The following is a 25,248-nucleotide window of genomic DNA, read 5'->3' as shown; positions in this document are numbered from 1 at the left end:
CTCTGAGGGTCAAACTTTGACTGGGCCATCTTGATGCTCTTCTTCTGTAAATACTTTGTTGTAGATCTACTCCTGGGTTTGGGACCAATGTTTGGCGGACTTTTTGAGCAAAATACATTGGTACACAGAGAACCTCATGGTCCACTCCACATCAGCCATTCAACACTGTGCTGAAAAAAATGGTACGCAGTGTAGCCAGGAAGAAGAAAATGGTTGGTGTTAAAGTGGCTGGGTGGACCAGGGCAGTGTCCACAGTACCAGACAGGGAAGCTTAAGCTTCACCAAATGATCTGCATTCCAACCGATTCCCTAATGGGAACTTCTTCTCTGAACTTCCTTTGGCTATACCAGTGAAACCCAACAGCTGAGGCTGTTGCTGATCCAAAGGTCGGTTCTGAATCTCTGGTTGACATGTTGTTTCCAAGCCTGTTCAGGATATAACCTGCTTACACACTGATCCTCTGCCGTCACCGTTTAACCTGATTACTCTGATTTTCCCCCCTAACATGATCGGAGCGGGATCAGCAGAAATTCTTGGAAGGTTTGTTCTCCCGCCAGCTGATCTAAAACAGTTTCGAAAAGAAACTAAAAACAGAACGATGGTCAGAGGTTAACCCAGTTCAGGTAGCTGGACTCTGCCTAAAAGACTGCTGACATAGCACCCTCTACTGGTTATTATAGGAGTGAGTCTGAACTATTCTGGTCAGTAGATCAGTTTGGGATTTTTACTTTCTAGTTCATATCTCACTAAGAATTTTTTTAATGAAAAATCTTTCCAGAAAAACATAGAGAATAATGTCCAGGGAACATTTTTATTATTTATGTTTGCTGTGATTTAAGAGACTCTGGTAACCTCATGGCTTTCGACCATAATGTTCTCTCCTGATGAGCCAAACAGCTCTGCATCGGTTCTGGTCCAGCTCCCCCTGGTGGACGGTGGAGTTCCTCAGAGCTCCATACTCAGTCCTGCTACCATTTGGGATCCAGCATTTCTATGCCGATGACATCCGTCATTTAAAATCTTCATTCATCTTCCCTCCTTTACGGTTTCTCTAAACTAAAGTCGACTTTGTGTGACATTGACGAGTGAAACTGAAATCTGAACCATATTCAGAAATCATTCCGTCTGGATTTTCAGACTCCTTCAAATCAACCCCAGCTTTTTTCTTTATTTGTTTCTCTGTTAGTGTGTTTTTTTTTCTTTCCTGAATCTTTTAGTGAGTTTCTTCTGAGAGTGTGAACTCCTTTGATCACTGCTACCTCCTGCTGGTTGCAGGAAGTCGTTCCAGACTTTAATGGTAACCTGAACACCTGCTGGCTTCTTTAACTTAGTCGCATTTGAACTTGGATCCTAGAAATGTTTTAGAACATTTCCACTGAAGCTTATTTTTTGACTGATAAAGATGTCTTGGTGCGGTTCCCATTCCAGGTAGATCTTTCCAGTTCTTTCCTACCCATTCCTGCTCCAAGTGTCTTAACTGGAAGGTTCAGCTGCCTGTGAAGTTCTACTGGTGTTTCGGGTTAAATTGACCTATTTGAGCAGAATCAGTTCTTCAGATTTCGGATCCTGTGACCTCATGTCATGCTACAGCATTCCTGCTACTTACCTTGGAGCTGACCTGCTGCTGTCGGGTCGGGTTGAGGTGAGGTCAGGTAAGTTTGGGTCAGGCTAGGGTATGGCCGTCCCGCTGTTAGCTGATGGTCCGGTAAAGCCGCTTTAACGTTTTGCCACTTCCCCTCTGTTTGTCCACTTCCTCTGTCCTCATTGTTCACCTGTCTGCTGGGGTTATGTGGCCCCGCCCAGTCTCTGGGGGTTTCTGACCCGACCCTGACCCCAGTGTTCTCCGTCTGCTTTATGACTTTCATCCAAACGTCAGCTTCTACCCAAGCCGGATTGATTCATTAAACCTCAGAAAATATTTTCTACTACTGGATGACACAGCTATCTATTGAAGTAGCTTCATGTGTTCCCAGTGACGATGGAGATTCTGATTTTATATCTGCCCCTGAATGCATTTCTAAGATAAGAGGAAGTGTCAAACCTGGATGTGATAGAAGGCCAGCATTGTCCTGGGGTAACCTGATGGTTGTGCAGAGATTACTGCTTCAGGTGGTAATCCTGTCCTTAATGAGCACAGAGGGTTCGTTAAGGCTCGTTAAGTTAATTAGTTAGAATAAGATTAGATCTGAGAACATGAACTTATAACCTGAACAGAGCCGGAGTAGAAACCAGCTAAGAAAAGAGAGCCATGGATGGATGGATGGATGGATGGATGGAGGATTATAAAAATATTAGGTAAACTTCATACTAGGAACTTCATCATAAAGCTGTTCATAAAGCTGGAGAGCAGGCTGGCGTTTTTTCTTCTCTGGTAGAAACTGTGTTGCTTTAGGTGAACTGCTGGGACGCCATGTTAGTGAAGAGGCCAAATAAACGGAAGATCGAGACGAACTTAGAGAAGATTAGACGGTTTCCCTTCTGTGACACGTTTTCCTCCTCCTCTTCTTCCTCGCTTATTCTGGTCCGTCTCAAACATCTCAGTGTGACCTTGCAGCGTTCCTGAACCCCCCACCCCCCCACAGCTTGTAAGTGCCGAGGATAATTTATATCTAAAATATGTGAGGTGGGGGGGTGAGGGGGTGAGAAATGGCTCCCTCCATCCTGAGGTGGCCGGGGCTCTCCATTACTAAATGGGCTGAGTCACCGCAGTAGGAATAATAATGAGAACCCCCCCCCCCCCCCCATCTCATGATGCAGCAGATTAGGAGCCCAGCAGGAGCAGGAATGTTTCTGCTGCTGGGGGGGGGGGCTGTACTCTGACCCTCCTCTTCCTCCTCCTCTCACTGATGAAGCTGTAAAAACCGGACTGAGCCAATGTTTTTTTTCTTCATCCAGTCCGGCTGCTCAGTCCGGTCCGATTCCAGGTTGTTTCTGAAGCTGCAGCCGCTCAGTTCTGGATCCATTAACTGGTGCAAATGTTTTCTTCATGGTTCTGTTATGTTTTCATTAGTTTTTTCTCTGATGTGGTTTTAACTGAAGTTAACTGAACCATCAGAATTTGGGCTGAACTTCTGCACCTGAATGAAACAACCCGATTCTGTCCTCTGATTGGTCCCCTGCAGACGAGCCTCCGCCCATTCGGGCCCCTTTATCAGGGCTGAGTGGTACTGGTGCCCTCACACAGGTGATAGTGATACCGACTGGAGATCCTCCTGGGTCAAAGTCTCAGTCAGAACCAACACCCTGCTAATAAACGGCACATTTCCTGTCAGGTCCAGGACCTCTGACCCAATTGGGCCAAACATCTCGTCTGGCTGGTTCAGCTTAGTCCAGTGGGTCTGACTGCCTCCAGAGTCATGGTACTGTTGATTTACTGATGGAACCCCTCACAGAACCCTCCTGGTAGAACTTTAAGGTGGAGCTTAGCTAGTTCTGGTTCTTACCTTATGGTCCTTTCTTCTGGTTTCTTTACAGGAGAAACTGACTAAGAGTTCAGAACCTTCCAAAAGTATCTCTGGGTTTATGTTACTCGTTAGAGGCATCATTGGATCAGGACCTCTGAGCAGCAGAACCTGCTTCAGGAAGGCCTCCCTGCTCCTGGGCCGTTCCTGAATATTCCTGATTCTTCCTTCACTCCCCCCAGTGATCAGCTGAAAGCCTGTGATGGAAGTGGGCCGGGTGGCCGGTGCTCAGTGCAGTGGGGGCTGGGGGGTGCGGTCGCCGGTCTTCTCCAATCGTCTGTTTTCTGCTTCTAATTCCAGTTGAAGCTTCTGCTGCAGAGAAGCCATTACCATTGATTTTCTGCAGGATGGGATTGGACTCGCGCTCTCCCACCTCCTCGTCTTCATCGGCATCCTCTTCCTCGCCGTCTTCCTTGCTCGTCTGTGTTTCCCTGAGACTTTATTAAGGCAGGTTCATCTTCATCCTGCAGAGCGGAGGAACTCCTCTTCGTCACATCAGATGTGATTCCACTTTTTTCAGCTTTCGGTTACCGCTCCGCCTACACTCTCTGACCTCTGACCTTTCCCCTTCACTGCCTCTCCACACCGAGGTCCTGAAGGCTGCAGAACACAAGCTTCGTCCTTAACACATGTTCCTCCTCCTCCTCCTGCTCTTCCTCACACCTCAGTCACATCAAACTGAGGGTCAGGTGTTTACATGTTCGGACATGTTGCTAAAATGTTGTATCCGGTATTGTTGGTCCAAACAGACATGCACCTTAGTCCAGATCCAGACTTGCCTCCATAAAGCTGCAGGTGAGTCACCTGGTGTGGCTGTCAGTGTGAGGTCCGAGAGGAGGATCTAGAGATTCTTCATCAACACATGAAGCTGGAACAGAACGTCGTCTCTCCTCAAACCTCTAATAATAGTAAAGAGGACGGCTGCATCCAGAACGGATTAAAGCTCCGTTTGATGTGGTTCCACTTTCTGAGGCGCAATGAGATTCCAGACCTGTTTGTTTTTAGGAGGAAGAGCAGGAGGAGGAGATAGAGGGGAGGTACATAGAGCTGCAGAGATGCTGTTGTTCTCTGTGGCATGAGCTGCAGAAATACAGAAACTCTGAATCCAGATTCATGGCCTCTGGATGCCTGAGAGCTCTATAAGGTCCACAACCGTTATTATAGGCTTATTTTGTTCTGATCATCATTGGACTTTTTCTTGTTTAGTTATTTAACATAACTATGCCACTTTAAGTCAGCACCAATGCTGAAAATCTTGCAGAATCCTTTTGCATCAAGTTGGCATCTTAATCAGTAGTAAATAGTTATGAATATATATTAGACTTGAACTATATGTGTGTGTGTGTGTAATTGTTTTAATAATAAAGTTGTAGCTATGGCCTTAAAGATGAATATTGCTTTCAAGTATTTTTTTTAAATGCAGAGATGCATGTCATTTTGGTCCAATCTGTTCAGTCTATGAATGGTCTGATTGATTGATGGGTTGACTGGATAAGACACACCCACTCACCGTTGGTTTACAGTATATTACGCTGTAGACTACAGTCTGGATTATCACACTGTGTGACTGTTACCATGTTTTTTTGGGGACAATTTACCAGAAACATGCTACATTTTGGGGACTTAAAAGTACTAGTGGGGACCAGCGACGATGAGAAGTTCTCTTCTTGAGGTGGGGGTTAGGTTTGGGACTAAGGTGGGAACTGAGTTTAGATTTAGGTATTTGTTGATAATGGTAAATGTTAGTGTTGGGTCATGGAAGTAGGATTGAAGTCAATGGAAGTTCCTCATTAAGTATTTCAACATGGTGGATGTGTTTGTGTGCTGCTGTTTCTGCATCAGAGTAAGGACCTCTTTTCCAGTTTCATCAGCAAAGCGAGGACCATTTGAACTAAAGTGAAGACATTTTGCCGGTCATCACTGCCTTCTTACTAATAATTAGATTTAATTCTGTTCAATTTATTTATATAGAGCCATTTCACGACATGTATCATCTCGGGGCACTTCACAGAGAGAATTCAACCAGATCATACAGTCAGATCGGTTCAAAGTTTTCTATCTAAGGAAAACCAGCTGATTTCATTCAGTCACCAGCTTTACAGGATTCACTTATTCTGGATGAGCAGGAGGAAACAGCAGATATTTGCTTTTAATTTGGTGTTGATTCTTCAGAAATCCCTTCACTGTCACTACGTACCATATCATGTATGCAGTGACAGCGGAGAGGAAAGACTCTTTTAACAGGAAGAAACCTCCAATAGAACCAGGTTCTGTGTGAGCGGCCATCTGCCGATGCCGACTGGGGTTCAAGGAGAGAAGAAATGACTCACAAAAGGAACATAGAATCACTGATCCACAAATAATTTATGTTTTCGAAAAGCTAATTGTAACCTAGTTTCATTCAGTTTAGTTTTGATGTCATTGATTCTCAACACATCGTCTGAAGGCTCTTTAAAATCCATCCATGGAAAAGCTTCATAACCAGGATGGTGTGGTTCTGATGAGGCCCAGCAGGTGGGATCTGGGGGTTCTAAAATGCTCCATTCAAGCTTTTATTTATTTCAACTTTAGGGTGAAAACTTTTCACTATAAAAGCTACAAATATGGCCTCTGCTTTAAAACCTCTCAGTCAGATAAAGGTCAGAGGTCAGCCATATTCTTGCAGCTGTTACCAGAAGCTGCAAGAACTTTAACTGGTCTGTTGGATTCCCGGTGGGTTTGCAGAGCGTGTTGGTAAAACGGTTTGTGTGTGTGTTTGGGGGTGGTGTAAAGGCATGAGCTCTTTTGTTCTGGCAGAAGGTGGCGAGTGGCAGAAGCTTAAAGAAAGCCGACAGAAGCTCCAAAATGGTTGCCAAAGCTTTAAGATGGCTGCCAGGAGAAGGCAGACAGACACCTGGGTGTGGCTCGCCAGCTGGGTGCAGAGTGGGATTCAGTCGGTTTGTTACTTTGAAACGGGAATGAGTGAAACAGACCAAGCTTAATGTCTGAGACGCTGCTGACAACGAGACGCTTCATCCTGCAGCCGACGTCTTTGTTGGACGGCGAGGCGCCAGCGGCTGCCAAGGAGCTGCTGCCAAAAACCACACACACACTGACACAGTTACCTTCTCGCTTTCACACATTTTCTATCACACAGTAACCCAAACACCCTGCTCCGCCTCTGTGGGGGGGAGGCCGTGTTTGTATATCCGTGTGTTTGGGTGGGGGGGTTTTAGAAAATGGCGTCTGCTGATGGCGATGATCCTGAAACGGTCTGAATGAGTGTGTGTGTTGTTGGCCGGTGCACACCAGAGTTCACGGTGCTTCTGCAGCTCTGCCTGGAAACCCAAACATCAGAACCTTTTTTCACGGTCCGGGTTCTATGAATGTGCTGCCGTCGGTTTCTTTCACAAACATGTTCAGGTTGATAAATGAGGAAAAGCAAAGAGAGGTTTGGATCAGCAGCTTAACCTTCACTGGGCGTTCTGGGATCCAACCAGGCAGGTTCCAACCCCGGAAAAATCTTCTTGAAAACAACTTTTAACGGCAGAGGATCAGGAGGATCAGGTTCTCCATCATCGCTCTGTCCGGAGTCTAATTTTGATCAAATACTCTCAGTATATATTTAAAAATTTCCATTAAACTGGGTCAGCTTTGCTTTAGCTCTGGAATTCAAATCATAAAAGTAACAACAGTATATTCCATTTATAAAGGAAACATTTATAATATATTGCATAGAAACATATTTTTAATATAAATATTTTCAGAAAGAAATATGTAAAATCATTTGCTGCCATTATAGATGATAAATAGCAACCCATTTTCTTTGATTAAATCCGACCTTAATCCAATCGGCACCAGCTTCACATTTCTTTTCTGATACCGAGGATTAATAATTAGCATATTTGGGTCAAATTTTAGTGCTGGATGAAAATAAAAAGAACCCGTTTCCTTTCTGATGAGTCCAGGAATCTGATTCTTCTGCTTGTGATTCATCAGGACTGTTAATGTGCTCAGGAAGTTCATTACCTTACGCTGCAGTGTCAGGTCTGCTGTAGTTCCGGTCGCTACCAGTTGTTTCCATCAGGTGAGGCAGGTCCACCTGGACGACAGAGACCAGGTGAAGTGCAAAGAGGCTGTTCCACCTTCAAGAATTTAAGGATTATAGATCAATCTGGAACCATCATCTAACTCTGACCTCCTTTGGTCCTAAAGCTCTGTGATCTTGACCAACCGTACAGTTGCTTTGTCACCTGGTGCCAGGCCCAGCATTGGTTCTGCTCCATTTTAAGATACAGAGATATAAAGCTACACCCATTGAGCACCTGGAACTGATCCACCTAATAATGATTTTACTGGTGGGTGGAGCCTCGGTCTACCTATTGGATGCTGCATACTTCTCTTCAAGGTTTGAAACTGATTGTGGGTGGAGCCTTTCTTTGTGTTTAAATATTGGAGGTTGATGGTGGCACGCAGCTGATCTCTAATCTGATCATCTCATCATCCAAGCTCAGGGTCATGGATACATATGGGAAAACCTTACTTAACCTTTTGTTTGACATTTCTCTAGACATGAGATGCCCCGATCCGATACCTGGATCAGGCTCTGATACTGACTAATTAGCTGGATCGGATTGATATCACTAGCTACGTTTACATGCGCAAAATTTCCCCGATCCGATCCAAACCTTGGTTGATCGGAAATTCAAAATCTCCGTTTACATGGACACTAAATGAAATGATCCGATCATGATGTGTGTATACATGTACCAAGCGTTGGATCAGATTAAATCTTTTAAGCATGCGCAGAACTTCCTGCCAAACTTGGCAGTTCTGTCTGCGTCTGGTTTTTGGGAGGCCTGACAAACGATGCGCTCGGAGCGAGCGGAAAGAAAAAAGGAGAGAGGAGGAAAAAAGAGCTTGGCAGCGAAATGTCCGAGAGAAAATGTAGAGAATGAGCGATTGAACCAGCGTGGGAGAGCGAGTGGGCTGTGGAGAGAGAAAAGAGGAAGAGGAGGAGGATAAATTCCTGCTTCCTGCAGCTTTAAATGAACTTGAGTGTATAAGTCGGCGTTCCTAGACTCCTCCCGCCATGTTGTTCACAGCGAGAGCGAGAGCAACCGGTGGTTTCCTGTTGTTGACAAGGCGGAAAAACGTCACGCTGACGTCGCACACATGCGCAGTGAAGATTATTTTACTCTTAAGATCCGAATGGGTGTTTACATGGACGCCAATCGGAATGGCGATCGGCAAAAACCACCTCTCTCTTTCGGAATTAAATTTAGATCCGATCGGACCGAATCGGATTAGAATCTTCAGTCTGACATGTTTACATGAAACATTTTTGATCTGATCAGGCCTTCAATCCGATTAGTTGTGTCCATGTAAACGTAGCTAGTGATTTGATATCGGATATTGGAGATCCAATCCAGTGCACATTGCATGAAACTGTTATTTCTTTTTCTTTTTGGTGCTTTTTTGTTATTAAATAAAATAATTTACATTTTAGGAGAGAATTAATCAGATTTATCCTGATTAATAGATTATTGAAATGATTTTCAACTAATTTAGTAATCGAGTCATCGTTGACTGGAGTATAGAGATTCGAAAATAAGCCTTTAGAGCAACCCATCATTAGAGCAGTAATTATACTAAAATTGTAAAAAAAAAAAAAATATAAAAACATTTTACATTTAGGATAAAAAAAAATATTCATCTGTCAATATACTCTATCCAGAACTCCTCAAGCGGAAAAGTTTTAGTTTGGTCTGCTTTAATTCTGTAAAAATCTTCTTTAAGTAACCTTTTGCTAACTAATGATTTGCAAAATAACCATTAGTTGCAGCCCTAGCACATTTATATCTGTGTTGTTACTTTTTGTTTTAACAATGTTTATGTCTATGCCAAAGTCTTCACTCACATAGCGAGATGTACGGTTCATTAATTTAACAGTTGAATCGGATCGGTATCGTATATCGGCCGATAGGTATCGGATATCGGCCGATACACTCAGCCCGGGTATCGGATCGGAAAAAAACTGGATCGATGCATCTCTACATGAGCAATCAGAGAAGTTGTTGGTTTGGGATGTTTCACAGCTAAAGTCAGGAACTGTATCAAAAGGAACTGACCAACAAAGACCGGATCCTTTGAGGACTGCCAAAGTCCAGAAATGAGCCGCCATCTACCTAGAGCCTTCACCAGCTGTCGCTACCCTTACCTCAGTGCGATCGCTGTTGCCTAGCAACCATGGCAGGATAAAGCATAGTCTGTGAAGTCGTAAAGACTGAGTTAAACCCATTTCTTTGAAAAACGTATTGTTGTAAAAAAAAAATTTAGAAGCTACAGTCTTTAACTTAATGTCATTAACTTTTCCGATGGCTCTTAGAAATAAAAAGAAATGCAGAATGAAAGAAGTACAATAGTTCATGAAGGCAGAAGAGAAACAGACGGTAAACAATTATTTTTGAAATTAGCATTATTATATTTCATTATTTACCTAAAATGTAAAAAATCAAACCCAGACGTAAATTTATTTTTATTTAATAACATTCAAAGAGCTGGAAAGACAGCAGCTATTTTTAGAAATTACACAAGCATAGAGATAACGGGCACAATTTCCCTTTAAGTGGCTTAACTGAAGCCCGGCTGAAAACAATGAAATAAACTAAACATGAACAGGTTTTTATCTTCTGAATGATTTTCATTCGTTTTTAACTTCACTCTGCAGTGATTAAAAAAGAACCAATCTGCTCCAACCTGCGATGGGGAGAAAAAGACTTCATTGGTTAGAGAATCCAAATTTTAACATCCTCTGTTTCAGCGCTATAAACATATCGAAGGAAGCAGCAATAAAATTTGTAGTCAGGCATAGAGATTCCTACCTCTACAGGAACCAGAACCTGTTTAGTTTTTTCCAGTTATATCCAACAACAGTTGGATCTGACCCGTTTGTTTGCTTCTTTTCTTTGAAGCAATAATATTCATCAAACACCAGGAACAGAAACCTGATGAACTCCCATCTACGGACGTCCAGCCACAGTCAGACTGGGCCGCATCAAGAACTTTCCCTTCTTTACCATCTGACCTCTTTGTTTCAGCGGAGAACAGATCTGCATCTGAACCAAACGTCACCAGGCTTCGTCTCACCCTGAAGAAACGCTGCCTGCATTTGACCCGTCTGGGCAAAAATCCTGCAGACTTTCTGGAAAGAGATTAAAGAAAACAGCAGGAATAGTTCTGACACTTAATGGGAATTCAGAATTTTATCGGTGGGATGAAGTCCTGGTCTCATGTATGCAGATGGTCTGACCCCCCCCCATGCAGGTTGGGATGGTGTAGGCAGACAGTCCGGTCTGCTCCCACGCCTCATTAGCATATTTAATTAACCTGCTGACTGATGAATGAGGGGAGGGAGTGTGTGAAAATGCCCCCCAGCACCCACCCATCACCACCACCCCCCGTTGCCGTGGTTTCGGGCTGATGCTCTTTGTTTTAAGCAGCTGAAGCAGGACGACATGGTGAGCGGCATGCAAACAAGGCTGATAAATGCTGCACTTTGTCTCAGTACAGGGGGTGGTGGGGGTTAGGGGGTCCTTAGAGAACAGCTGAGAGTTTGAACAAAGGACGCAGCCTGGTGGTGATCAGGTGCAATAACAGGATTAAGAGGGTTTAAGGAAACAAATGGGATAAAATGGGAGAAGAAAAGAGTTTAAAAAATGCTGGATCCTCTACGATTCTGAGGAGAACTGGAGAACGGACCTCCTGCAGCTCTCAGCCCCTCCTGAGTCACGGCTGCAGGAGCACCAGGGCTAATATTTCTTCCTCCTTCAGTATTTTATCTGCAGCACAGCCGATCGATGCCACTAAAGCTGCTAAATCATTTTCAGGAGTGGAGAGAGAAGGAGAGCTGATTTATCCTGCATGTTCTCCGCAGATCCACTGAAAGTTTCCTCTGCAGGAACTCTCCCTGCGGTGTTACTTCCCGGAGGAGGAAGTTCTGGCAGCAGAAAGGACAGGAACTGCTGGATCTTCCTAAGATTCTGTTCTTTCAATGTTTAGCTGTGAGTTAATGATTCTTTTCAGCTGAATATATGGATCAGCTGTGTGTCGATGAAGCTGCAGATGCCAGAGTCAGGACCAGAAGATAGAACTTCTGTTAACTTGTGTTCAACCTTGCTGAGAAGACTGCTTGAAACAGATCACCTCAACAGAACCGCTGTCTCAGACATGGAGGTGTCTAATGGACGGGTTTAGACAGGAATGCTGTATTCCAGGTGTGGGATCAGTAATAAAACCAACAGGAGACGTGATCATTCATCAGCTCTATCAGGCGGTTCCTAAATGATCCAAACTAAGATACCAACATAAAGGTGTAAGAGTATCCAGTAGATCTGACAGCTATCTGAGGAAACTGGTACCAGTACCTTTGCAGAACCTCACGACAAACAGTTAAAACCAAAACTTTAAGGGTGTTTTCACACCTAGAGTTGCTTCACTTTGGTTCATATCTGCTGATGAGCAGTCCAGCTACTTTTCACTCAGAGAAACTCCAAGCCAACCAGAACCTCCCTGTAAAGTAAAAAAAAAAAAAATCAGGCTGTTTGTGGGTCAGACATGTCTGGGGCTGGGAATGCAAATTATGTAAATCCGGAAATCAGATTCTGTGTTCCGATAGAAAACAATTGAACCATTTCATAAATTGGTTCCTGCTTTCATTATCTGAGTGGTCTGCTGGGTGATGTTGATGCAGTCAGTTGCAGGGAGCTTCAGGTTTTGAGAGAAAGACGCACCGCTAATATTTATTTGTTCTTTTATACTACTAAAACAGAAACAGAAACCTTGCTACATAAAACGGTCTGAATCAAACTTTCAGGGTTCACCATCAGAGAAGTAGAGTTCTTATGGAACCAGTAGTTCTAGTCCGCTTTCCAGAAAGACAGCTGCGTTCATGTCTGCACAAATGAAACACTTTAAATTGGGGAACCAACCAAAGATCCACATAGAGGAATAAAATCTGGAGTCATAAACGGAACTTGATAGGGGCCATTCCACCTATAGAACTGGTCTTTGCCTCATTAATGGCCCCTGTACTGGAGACATAACATTAAATTAATTTCTTATATGTATTGACAAAAGAGACTGTATCTGACTGGTTCCTTGGACTAGTTTAATCTACCTTTACCATTTAGTTTAACAGTAATTTAGAAATGGCGTGTCATGGATCAGGGGTTTGCAACAGTACTAGCATTGCTTACTGGATACACTAAACCACAGGCTGATTCCCTATTTTAGTTTTGTTTGTTGAATTATCCAGCTACTCCTGGCTAAAGAACATTTTATGGTCCTGATCCACATTGATGTCTGGCAAAAATATCAAATAAATCATGGCGCTGGGCTAAAAAAAAAACCACCAGGAAGTTCTGAGTTGTTTTACTGAATGTTTGACATATTTTTCTCTTTTTTATATATATAAGCATCGACTGAATATATTTTTTGGACTTTTTTTTAATCGAAATACTAACCGATGATGAAAAGTAGTGTTGCGCCGATGCCATTTTTTCGCCCCAATACCAATACCCAATACCTGTCTGTGCAGTATTTGCCGATACCATACCAATACCATCCGTTTGAAATTGATGTGTGTGTGTATATAAAGTACTGCATACTACTTGGATGTAAAATAATTGCCATCATGGCTTTGTTAAGCTGCTGCCTACCTTTGTAAAGCAGGAAAAAGACTAAGACAAAGTGAATCCAGTAGAACTTTTTATTGCCTTCCTGGAATGGGTGACAATAGTTTAATAAACTTTTGGCTCTAAAAATGCTATCGGTGCCCTATTTGTTGGTACTCGCTGATACCGATACCACCATTTTAGTGCTGGATCGGGGCTCTGCTCGATACTGGTATCGGTATCGGTGCAACATTAATAAAAGCTGCACTCTGAATGATCAAGAGAAACCTGTATCTGATCAAGAACAGTCAAACACATCCTCTTTAGTGAATGCTGCAATACAGTATATATCAGCATAATCAGCTTAAAGATAGAATATTTGCTTTTTGTCATTGACAGAAATAGTAAACAGAACAGGAACAAAGATGGAACCCTGAGGGACACCCTCAACTATTTCCATAGCTTGTTAGACAGTCACTGGGCCTGGTTCTGGATCAGATTCGGGTCCTGCTATTTCAGGGGAAGTCAGACATGTTCTTCCTGAGAAGGAACAGGCCGGATGTTTGGTAGCCTACTACTGCTGTTGTCAGGGTTAAAAAAAACTGAAACATTCCAGTTGTCAGTAAGCTCATGTTCCCACCGACCCGTATGTGTGTTTTAGCTGCTGCTGTCTGTTACTCATCGTGCATTTTTCTGCTTTCCCTCAGAAACCAGCCAATCAGAAAGCCCCAACCAGGCCAGCGAATCAGACATCAAGGAGCAGCCAGAGAACGGTGAGGTACACACACATATATGGTACTATAGACACACACACACACGTAACTACATACACACACACACTTGCCAGCCAGCCTGAGTGTGACCCTGCTGATCTCACACACACAGACAGCCACATTCCTCGGTCGATTTCTGCGTGTGAAGGATATCCTCCTAGTTTTATCTGTGTGTGTGTGTGTGTGTTAGACCTTGACCCGAGTTCAGCTACGTGCTGTCAAACACACTCTGGAACCCACAGCTGGAAACGATTATCCTGCCTGGAACACTCAAACGCTTACTTCCTCACTATGGATCCTGGTTCAGGCCTTAATCCTGGTCCTGATCCTGGATGTTCTGACTCTGCTGTCAGTCAGGGGAGCCATGAGATCCATCATCTGCAGACACGTTTCACTGAAGGATCTGCTCCCTGAAACTCCTCCTATGTTGCCAGTTTGATTCACAGTAGAGTATTGTTCAGCAGAGACTCCGCCTCTGAACCTTTACCTCCAACAGCAGGACAAAAGGACTTTTCAGCTGTTTTTACTATAGTAGAACATCTGGAATCTGTTGCCTGCTGATTGGCTCCTAGGAGGCAGAGGGTCTACTAGTGGACTAACTAGACTCGACCCTACTGCCATAGGGTAACGGCTCACATCTTCAACAAAGACCAACTGCTGGACATTTTAATCAGCTCTGTCTGCTTTCTTTCTGCCCTTCTGAAGAAAGATTTTAATAATTCTTTTGGAGACAAGGTTTCACCAGACCTTCTCGCCTTCTGCTAAAGGCCTTTAACCTGACATTACCCAGCGGCTGATCTTCTGAAACATTCCTCAGGTCTAAATGGGACAGTGGACCGAGTGAACCAGAGGGAAATAGTTTATATTACTGACTATAGTAAGATAACAGGGTGGACTGCTCTTCTGTGACTTCATGATAGGTCATCTGAAAGGTTCCCCAGATCTTACGGTACATTCACAGAAAACAGAGAATTTTCCATGTTGGTCCCTGGATGTCTCTCTGACGCTCCATGTTGCAGACAGTTAGCTTTACAATCTCTACCGCTTAGCAGGCACATTTTATATTCCATGCCTTGTGGGTCACAAAATATGATGGGGAACAGAATAAGGTGTAACACCAGTTCCTGTTTTCTGATCCAAATGTCACTACCCGATCCGTACCGGAAGCACGATCCGTGACGTCGGATATCTGCTTGCACATGTGCATTCATCCAGGTCACCATGAAAAATGTAACTATGGTATTAAACGTACATATTTTATCCTTAAATCAATTAAGAATGCTAAACCACATCTCTTTAAAAATTCTATGACTTTTCTGAGACAATATCATGCTTTTGACATTTTTTTCCCGTTGAACTGCTTGTTTGACGTCATTTTCAGACATGCTCAGAGTAGTCCCGCAAAATATGTCCGCAAAAATACATTTACTTGCATTTTAGTTGTTTCTTCTCTTTTCTTTTTTTTGATTATGCACTATGTACCATAAGGTTAACACGAAAGGAAAATACAAAATTCAAAAAGGCCAGATTTATGTTTCGATCCAAAGCCGAAAAAGTTCACTCCCGGAGGTACAGTAGGGTTCCATCTCTGGTGCAGATTGAGCTCAGATGAGTGATAAATTATAAAGTATTATAATGCCTTTTTCTCCGTAGGAAATACATGATTAACCTTTAACACATTATCGTTTAGAACACTTACTATTTTTGGGGGAGAAAAACGTTTATTTATTTTTTATTTTTTTTTTAAATACCTATTTTTTTTTGTTTTTGTTTTTTATCGAGGGTGTATATCTGGTTTTTCATGCACAAATGACCTGCTGATACGGATGATGCTACAGTACAGATCAAGTAGTGACACAACCTACCAGGGCTGGAAAGGAATCATAGGTGTTCTGTTACAATATAAGGTCGGTTGATTGGACGAATCTGTCGGCATCGAAAGACTCAGCCCTTCAGTGATTGTTTTTTTTAAGAGTGTTTTTTTTTTTTTTGGACCTAAATCGCAGCCCATGACAAAAAACAAACCAAAAAATGCTGTTTTCAATGGTTCACACAGACTCCTTCCAGCTGCAGGTTTTTTCCTTGGTGCCACCGTGCAGCAGAGATTTATCTACTTAAACTTGACACAGAAAAAAATAACTGATCCAACCAAATAATAGCTTTTTTTGTTTGTTTTTTAAAACAACCAAACCAGAACCAGACAGAGGAAGTTCATTTTTGACAAGAAAACAAGCATGTTTACCATATTAGGTTTTTGCAAAGTGCACAGGTGGATAAAAATAGAGGTGCAGATGATGTGCAGCGGGGTCTGCAGATGTTATTGTCTTTGCGTACAAAGTCATCTGTGCGAATATATCGCTCATTGCCTCTGAAGAATATCAGCTGGAACATTCTTACATATCTCCCAACCTTATTACAAATGTGTGCAAAACACCGTTGATATTCTTCTCATTCTTAAAATATTATTCTTAAAACATTTATATATTCTTAAAACATTTTTCGCAACTGCTGTATTTCCATTAAATGACAAATATGATTAAATAAACAAGTGAATACTTTTGTATCATCCTAAAGGATACCAGTCAGATAATATCTAATGGAAGCTAAGCTACCAATGCTAGCTTGCTATGATGTTCACTCACACAGTGAATCCAGCGTTTTGAAGGTTTGAAGTTTGGAATATTGTAGCTGAATATTTATGAGCTTGGAATCCTGAGGTTGTGAGTTTAAAACCCACTCCCATAGACTGACCCTCTGGGTCCCTGAGCAAGACCCTTAACCCCCGGGGCGCCGCAAATGGCAGCCCACTGCTCCCCAAAGGGGATGCATGAGCTGCTTTTAACTTTTAATTAAATTTCGAGAGTGAATGTCGTTGTTCTGTACTTGTGACAGAGTAATGACAATAAAAAGTTGGAAAAAGCTAACAGGTGACTCCACTCCTCAGCCAATCAGAGGCCAGCCGTCTTCTAATGTCATTTTTTCAACACATATCAGTCCTGTTAGAGATGGATCAAAACAGGCACTAAATGTTGGAAAGCTCTTAGAGCCAAGGAGAGCTGTGTGAAGACAAGCTGAGTTAGTACTAATGGAAATGGGCCGATCCAAGCTGGTTTTAGTGTTTAATCCTGTATAAAACAGGAACCTGTTCTGGTTCCTCTGCAGCAGCAGACTGCTCAGGATCAGGGTTCATTCCAAAGAGAGCAAACCCTGGGAGAGCATTTCTTCTTTCTCTATTATATGATGATCTGATGACTGACTTTGCTTTAATGGGGATTGAACGGTTTTGAGGTTAATTAGATCTGATCGGCTCTGGGTGATTGGATTGTACCGGATCGATCTGAATTCAATCTGGATTCAATAATCCTGGATTTGAGTTGATCTTCCTGCCTCATAAAGATCCTTGAAGTGACATCTGTGTAATTTGGTGCTGTGTTAAAAAAAGAAATGAATGAAATAGTTTCCTTTTGTTGTGATTGGATCTGATCAAGGTTTTCTTCCTCCAAGCTTTTCTTCAGCTTCATGGAAAACCTGAGATGTTTCTACCTGAACAGTAGAATCAGTGTCTTTCTCTTCCTCCCTCCGCAGGTCACCTGGGATTCCAGGACAGCTTCGTCACACCGGGAGTTTTCACCGTGGCCGAGCTGGTCCGAGTCTCTCAGAGTGAGTCGGGTTCTTTCTTTTATCTTTTTACTCTGATTGTTCAGATAGTGAAAGTCGATCTCATGGAGGTTAAGTCAGTGTCCATGGTAACCATCAGAGATCATCAAACAGTATCATCAACTTCATCAGAGCACAAGAAATATTCCACAGAGTGAAATTTTAAATATTATTATAATCTCTGTCAGTTTATTTTTTTTTTTACATTGATAACCTTTTTTAATTTTATTTAGGGATTTCTTAAATTTTCAAACTAGTTCAGAGGTCTTCAGCAGGGGGGTCCGCGACCCTTAGGGGGTCCACAGGAACTTCATGGGGGTCACGAAAGTTTTTTTTTTTTTTTTTTTTCATATTCCCCCTGCATTTTTTTCCACTAATTGAAATGTCTTTAAATCCACATTAACATGAATTCAACACACTGTAGCAAACAGATAAAATGAGGCAGAAGATGTCTGTCTGTCATCAATGCTCACATTCAGTGACACACAGGAGCTCTTTCAAGCTGGGCACCGTTTCATTCACAACACCTGTCCCATCAACCAGGAATCAGAATCCGAAATACTTTTATAATCCCAGGGAGAAATTATTTTGTTACATTAATCCATCTGTAATAGAATGACTATAGGACCAGTTGGATATAACACAATTTAATGCAATATATATAGTTAGGGGGTCCCCGCTCCATCTCGCCATCAGTTTGGGGGTCCTTGGCCTGGAAAATGTTGAAGACCCCTGCTTTAGTTTATTCTACCAATCAATGTGTAATTTGCGTTGTTTCGTTTTTTTTTCCTATTTTCCATTACTCCTGTTATTTATCCTGCATTAATTTATTGTTGTTATATCTTTATTTTATATATCTGTCTTGTATTTCTTCCAACTAAGATGCCTTTTTTTATACCTCCATTAACTCTCAGCTTAGGCTGGAATCAGAACCAGACTGTAAATAACATACACAGCGCTAGCTACAATTTTAGCTCTGCTTATCCCTGTTCATCTAACTGAAATATTAACTCCATTACAAAGAAATGATCAGAAGCTAAACCGAGCTGCACAATCACATGACGCTGCAGTTTGATTGAACTCCATTTCTGTTTCCAGTGGCAATCTAACTGGGGTGAAACCGTGTCATATGATGATGTTGAAAATAACGTTTAACTTTTATTTCTCGTAATGGTTTGTTTTTTCTGCATCGTCGCTGCCCTCCCTACCCCGCCCAATGCACCTGACTCCTGTTTAGAGCCTTGAAACAGAAAATAGTAGTTATTTTGTGTGGCAGAGTTACTGCCACCCTCCTCAGAGTTTCGTGTCTCTGAAACTGATACAGACCCCCACAGGCCATGACAGAGCTGTCATTCATCCACTTTTGAGTCGACGTATGATCACAAAAGTTATGAAAATATTTAATGAAGTTCGTCTTAGTGTTAATTTAACAGGCTAAGCCTCAATGTTAACTGCTATCCGATCAGCAGCACTGTGTGCCAGTATGGATAGCGCCACCTGCAGTATCTAACAATTTTAGCACTTCTAAAAGGACCTAGAGAAGCTTCATGATAAACAAGATATAAATAAGCTGTTTCTTTATCAAATATAACTGGTAAGGAGTAGAGATGTCCCGATCCAGGTTTTTGCACTTCCGATCCGATACCGATATTGTTTTTTGGCTTCCGAACCGATACCGATACTGGTCGATACCAGCCTATCCCAGTATGTATTTAAGTTTATGTTAAAGTATTTAGCCTTAGTTGTAAGACTCATGTTGAAAAGGGTTTTAGTACTCTTGATAATATCTAGCCAGCTGAATTAGGTGAGATTGAATAAAACACAATGCTTGGTAACAACAAACTTACCTGTTTATTAAGAGATAAACACAAACTGGACAAAATTATTAATAGCAATCTAATATTGCACAGTGAACAGTAAAACCCTAAACAGTTAAAGGTGCAAGTATTACTGTAAGTTTTAATAATAATGAAAAACAGGGAAACACCGGCGCAAAATAGTGGAATGGATCGTTTCAATCGGCGAAACTGGAAAATACGGACCGTTTTTTTTTTTTAAACTGGATCGGCAGTCTGGATCGGCATTTTACATGCTTTGCCGATACGCATTCTTTTGCCAATATCGGCGTCCCGATCCGATACGTGGATCGGATCGGGACAAGCCTCGTAAGGAGAAGTGGTCCTGGAACACAGCCTGAAGCACCCCTGTGTTCATCAGAGCTCTTGAACTGATGTTCATTTGATTCATTTTTTTCCCTCTTCATTAGATTTAGTTGTCCCTCTGAAGCTGCACAGGTGCTGATGTTCTCTTCTAACATCAGGTAGAAGCTTTTTTTGTTGGATTACACTCTCATGCTTTGATCCAGGAAACACGCAAATGTTGCTGTCATTGTCCAGTTTGTCCTTTTAGCTCCAAGATGTTTCTGCAGGTAAAATGCACAGCCTATACTGTAGATACACACATGCACGGATGTGTGTGTGTGTGTTGGGGGGGTATTGTGTTGGTCAGCACATTTGCAGTGATGCGGCTTTAAAAGAAGAATCACTTATGGATTAGAGTGCAGGAGACAGCGGGGTCTGAGTGTGTTTGTGGTGACCGCAGCCTCATCCATGTTCCATACCTGTCCATCCTGCAGGGATGTGGGGTAGGGGGTCAGGTCGGCTGAGGTTCGTTGCGTATCTGCAGCAGTCATTAACTGGGGCTTTGGATCATAACAGTCTGTGATGATAAAAAGATGAAACTAAGCAGACGAATCCAATCAAACCTGACATTAAATCCCTTTTCTGCTCCTGCTGCATCACTGATATCAATATCTGATATTTGTGGGTTTAATGTTGCTCATAACTGCATCTGTGATGTTTCTGTGGACCCTGACCAATGCTTTGGCCAAATATCTTTGAACTTTTGTGAACAACGATAGATATAGATATTCTTTGCACTTATCAGAGGGAACTCTGTGCCCTGAGTAGGGTTCTGCAGGTTCTGACAGCATAAGAGAGAACCATGAGTGGATGCCCAGCTCCATACTAGACTGGTTCTGATATGAGGCTACTTTCATGCGGATGCAGAGGAAGTCCGGCCCTGCAGGAAAACTTCAGGGGATACTTCCAGTAGAGTGAACTTTGATCCACATCTTAATGTTCTGAGTGGGGGGCGGGTCGAGCGTGAGCGGGTCGGGACAAATTAGTAGCTTTGATATGACTTAGAGGGTCGGAGATCCCATTCAGATGGAGGGACCCTCTCTGGTCCAATGGGATGTTCTCAATTCCTAAAATGAGCTGAGAGTGACTCCTCCCCTTTTCTGCTCTACGCACTTCTGTTTATTTGCTTCCACCTGACAGAACCGAGCCCAGAGCTGAATCCAGGTGGGATCTCACTTGGATCGACTCCAGCAGCGGCTTCTGATGATGTGAACGGAGGAAACTGTTTGCTTTATCAGAGACACACACACCCGCGGGTGACCTTGGCGTTGTGCAGCCATTACACAATTCACTGGCAGGCCAATCGAATCTCTCTCTGTCGATCAATATCCTATTAAAGCAGCACACAAAGAGCAAGTGTGTGTGAGCGTGTAGCTGTGTGTAGCGGCCTGGTATCAGATGCAGCTGCTCGGCTTGCTCCGGGTTCTCCCGCTCCACCATCCCTCCGTCTCTGCTGCAGCTCATCTTCAGCTGCAGGAGTTCAGGGTCCCGTCTGATGCTGAGGACGGTGGAGACGGTCAGAAAAGAAACGCTCGCCCTGAGAAATGATAACAGATGAACTGATAAACCAGATCTCAGAGGTTTTTCATTTCTCTCCATAATCTGCAGTCTTTAGTGAATAAATATATATCTTCAGAATATTTTCTCATCAAAGTCTCACAGAAGTCCCCAAGAAAAGCTCCTGGACCGAGGAGCTGCTGATCCATCCTGGTGGCTTTAGCTGCTTCCATCAGAATCAGTTGAAATGGATTAAAAAGAAAAATCCAATTTCTATTTTTTAGCGTCTGATTAAGACACTGTTTGTATTTAATCATAAAACTTCACCTTTTTTCTGTGTTCAACTTTGGAGATGATCAGAACAATAGACATAGAAACATGAATAGATACCACAGATATAGAGGTATTGAATGAAACCGAAGATATTTAAACATAGATCACAACCAAAGATACAGACAAACATGGATCTGAGCTATAAAAATAGAGAAATAGGTCGCAACTAGGGCTGCAACTAATGATTATTTTTCAAATCAATTATCTGTCGATTATTGTATTATTATGTTCGTTATTATATGTCGATTTTTTTCGATTAAATTATTAAAAATCTGATAGTAAAATGTTTCTTAAATAAGCTTTTTACTAAATTAAACCAGGTGAAACTAAACTTTTCCACTTGAGGAGTTCTGGAAAGAGCCTCTTAACAGACAAAGATGTTTTTGTGTTTTTTACAATTTTAATATAATTCCTGCTCTAAGTGGGTTGCTCTGTTAGCTAAAGGCATGTTTTAGAATCTCTATTCTCCAGTTAATGATTAATCGATTACTAAATTAGTTAACGATTATTTCAATCATTGATTAATTGCAGTTAATCTGGTTAACAGGCTGTGTCCTAACGTCCGCCCTAACTCCTCAATCACTATATAGTGTCGGGACTATAGTGGCTTTTATAGTCAGCTCAGTTAACTGATCGTTTGGAAAGGTGATCACTACTTTTTTCATCCACTAAACATTCAAACACTATATACTGTAGGGGTTAGGGTAGACATTCGGGAACAGCTATAGAAATCTGAATTTAAACCATAAAGACAAATCGTTTATGTATAGAAATGGATCAAGAACATAAATATAGAGAAATGGATGGAACCAAACATTTGAAGATGTGGATCAAAACAAAAGATATAGAAACATAGATCAAAACTACATATATAGAGAAAAAGATGGGAACCAGGGGTACAAAGACACTAGTTGGAACCATGAATATAGAAGCATAGGTTGCACAAAAAGATATAGAGAAGTGGATCAGAACCAAAGACATAAAAGCTAAATCTGGAACCAAAGTATTAGAGACACTGATAGAAACCACAGATATAGAGACATAGGCTTGAGCCCTAGACATAGAAATATTACTTGAAACTGAAGATAAAGAGGTATAGATCAGAACCAAAGATATAGAGACAATTCAGTGCAGTGTTGGTCATTTATATGGGCACCTCCAGATCCTATTTGATTCAGGTTCTGACTCAGAGTTGTGTTCCTTATGTCCTTGTGTTTTCTCACATCCAAGATTCATTGTTGACAAACCAAACTAAATAAAGCCCTTTGAGAGCTGATTCAAAGAGTAGATCAGCAGGCAGATAAAAGGCAATCAGAGATCCAGATCTATACAGAGAACAGAACATTGGGTCCATACCTGAAGAAAGACTTGTCATTTCTCAGATTTCTCAGACAGGACATCCACAGTCCTCCCTGACCCAACACTTCATCATCCTCACTGGAACAACATTCAGAAATTTCAGATTTAAGACACCTTTAAATTCAAGCTAAACTGGACAAATTCCCAATAAAGTGGGTCTGGCTAGAACTGCCAAAGAACCCAATGAAACTGTTTGTTTGTCGACAAACCGGATAAAAACACCAAGGTCCACAGATCGGACCATCTAGGATCTTTATTTACTGTAGGATCCACTGTCCTCAGATGGTAACTGGAGCGGCTCCAGCTTGGGAACCAGAACTGAAATGACCCAGTATCATAATCCGAACACCAGAACCCACTTTCATTTTTTCAGGACATTTTTTGAATCGACGGGAAACTCTTGTAATCTGGGTTATTTGTAAAGAAATGTGTAGGAACCCCAAGAACCGATCCGTGTTTCCAGCTGCAGCTCAGTTTTACACCCAGAAACAAACCATCTGCGCTTCACTTCCTGGTGAGGGCTGGAGGTGGGCTTCAAGCTGCGTCACTCAGCAGAGAGAGCGCACGCTGCCAGGGGCGTGCACGCTGTTTGGGGCATCCATGTTGTGAGAGAGTGCACGCTGCCAGGGGCGTGCACGCTGTTTGGGGCATCCATGTTGTGAGAGAGTGCACGCTGCCAGGGGCGTTCACTCTGCAAGGGGCGTCCATGTTGTGAGAGAATGCATAATGCCAGAGGAGTGCACGCTGCTGAGAGAGTGCACGCCTTTAGGGGCGAGCACACTGCATGTCATTCTTTGGCATCTAGAGGCAAACATACGGATCCGGCGGTAAACAGGGCCAGGCGTGCACCTTGGCACCGACACAGATCACACACACAGGGGCGGAGCACATAGGAAGGCAGATGACCCACTTGGCTCTGAGAAAAGACGAATGAGCCTCCTTCCGTCCCTCCTTCATCCTGCCCTCTGTTGCCTGGGGCAACACACACACCTGGTCAGGAGCCAGCAGCAGATGGGCCCCGCTGCTCCTCCTCATTATAACCATCATCTCAGAAACAACTGTGGTCCAAGAGGTTCTGATGTAAAACGTCTTTACAGAGGGATCGGGCAGAAGCAGAGAACTAGAGTTAGAACCCAGAACCGGTCTGGATCTGGGACGTGGAACCTGGAAGATATCAGGAAGGACTAAAGCTTTAAAGGTGAAGAGATGAAGACCTGATGAAGATGGTTTGACACAGGGGAACAGAACAGGAAGTGCCACCGCTTTGAGCTCCCCCTACAGGCAGCAGAGGTCATTACAGCAGCACCAGTTCTCAATCTGCAGAGGAGACTCTAGAGGTTTTCTGCAGGAAGATCATTTCAGTTAGAACCTTGGAGAAGTTCCCAAACTTCCTGTGAAACCCAGATGATTCTGTTCAGTTCTTCTCTGATGTTCACTTTCCCTGTGGAAACATGAACAAGGCTGCTTTCCTCAGAGGTGTGTGTGTGTGTGTCTGCAGGACTCACAGTGATAGATAGATGGAGTGAGCTCACAGTGCTGAGCTCAGCAGAAAATTACCCACCAGGTCCTGTCACTCCTCCTCCTCCTCCTCCCTTCATCCCATCACGCCATCATGCTCAGTGTCAATAAAGCGATGAAGAGGAGGGAGGGGAGGGGAGGGGAGCTGGAGGCCAGGGGATAGACGGATGTCCGGGTTTGAAGCTGATTGCTGCCTTTGTTCAGCAGAGTTCCCTAAGTGAAGCTTTTGACAACCGAGAGAAGAGGCTGTCTTTCAGATGGAGGAAGAAGAGGGCTGTTTAGTGGGGGATGCGGGGGGGCTGCTGACAGTTAAAGGTTCTGGTGTCTATAGTTGTTGACTTTGGGCCAAGAGTCACTCATAGGTTCTGTGGTTCCCAAAGATCATCAGATATTTAAGCCCCGCCTCCTCCAGCATGCTGCCATCTCCACCTCTGTTGATCATGAAGAGGAGGAAACATTAGACCATCATCCCTGCAGAGGATCTGGATCTTTTGGTGCTCAGGACCTCCAGCTGGAAGCTGCAGGAAATGAATCAGATCCGTCTGCAGGAACGATCTCTGGAGAACTCAATGTTCTGGATGAACTGCTCTGGTTCTTAGCTGTGGATCAGGAGGCAAAGCATCAGATGTTTTCCACCAACCAGAACTCCGCCATCTAAAGGAGCCTTGGAGTAGAGCTGCTGCTCCTCTACATCCAACAGACATCTGCAGTTTCTAACCATATTGAGGAGGGACAGAACTACAACTTTAAGGGAATGTATTCAGAACCTGTGTTCTGAATACATTCGGATGGATG

General features: G+C 42.9%; 1 protein-coding gene and 1 long non-coding RNA gene across 7 annotated transcripts in view; one reads left to right on the top strand and one right to left on the bottom strand.

Annotated features, from left to right (window-relative positions):
- LOC119791213 overlaps nucleotides 1-14,367 on the bottom strand; it is a 36,165-nt gene extending 21,798 nt beyond the window's left edge. For 2 of the 3 annotated variants that reach the window (XR_005281821.1, XR_005281822.1), the window contains exons 1-2: nucleotides 14,171-14,367; nucleotides 7,471-7,543 (exon numbers count right to left, since the gene is read on the bottom strand). This is a non-coding gene — a long non-coding RNA (uncharacterized LOC119791213). The remainder of the gene's footprint in view (nucleotides 1-7,470; nucleotides 7,544-14,170) is intronic. The other variant, XR_005281820.1, reaches the window with a different exon arrangement.
- nfia (nuclear factor I/A) overlaps nucleotides 1-25,248 on the top strand; it is a 93,333-nt gene that overhangs the window by 50,484 nt on the left and 17,601 nt on the right. For all 4 annotated transcript variants that reach the window (XM_038297185.1, XM_038297186.1, XM_038297187.1 and 1 more), the window contains exons 3-4: nucleotides 13,823-13,888; nucleotides 17,474-17,548. In XM_038297185.1, coding sequence (XP_038153113.1) covers nucleotides 13,823-13,888; nucleotides 17,474-17,548 — 141 coding nt within the window. The remainder of the gene's footprint in view (nucleotides 1-13,822; nucleotides 13,889-17,473; nucleotides 17,549-25,248) is intronic.

This window comes from Cyprinodon tularosa, unplaced genomic scaffold (genome assembly GCF_016077235.1).
Source record: "Cyprinodon tularosa strain WSP-4 unplaced genomic scaffold, ASM1607723v1 ctg385, whole genome shotgun sequence".
Taxonomy (NCBI): domain Eukaryota; kingdom Metazoa; phylum Chordata; class Actinopteri; order Cyprinodontiformes; family Cyprinodontidae; genus Cyprinodon; species Cyprinodon tularosa.
The sequence above is the reverse complement of the archived record's forward strand: the minus strand, read 5'-3'. Positions and strand labels throughout refer to the sequence as shown.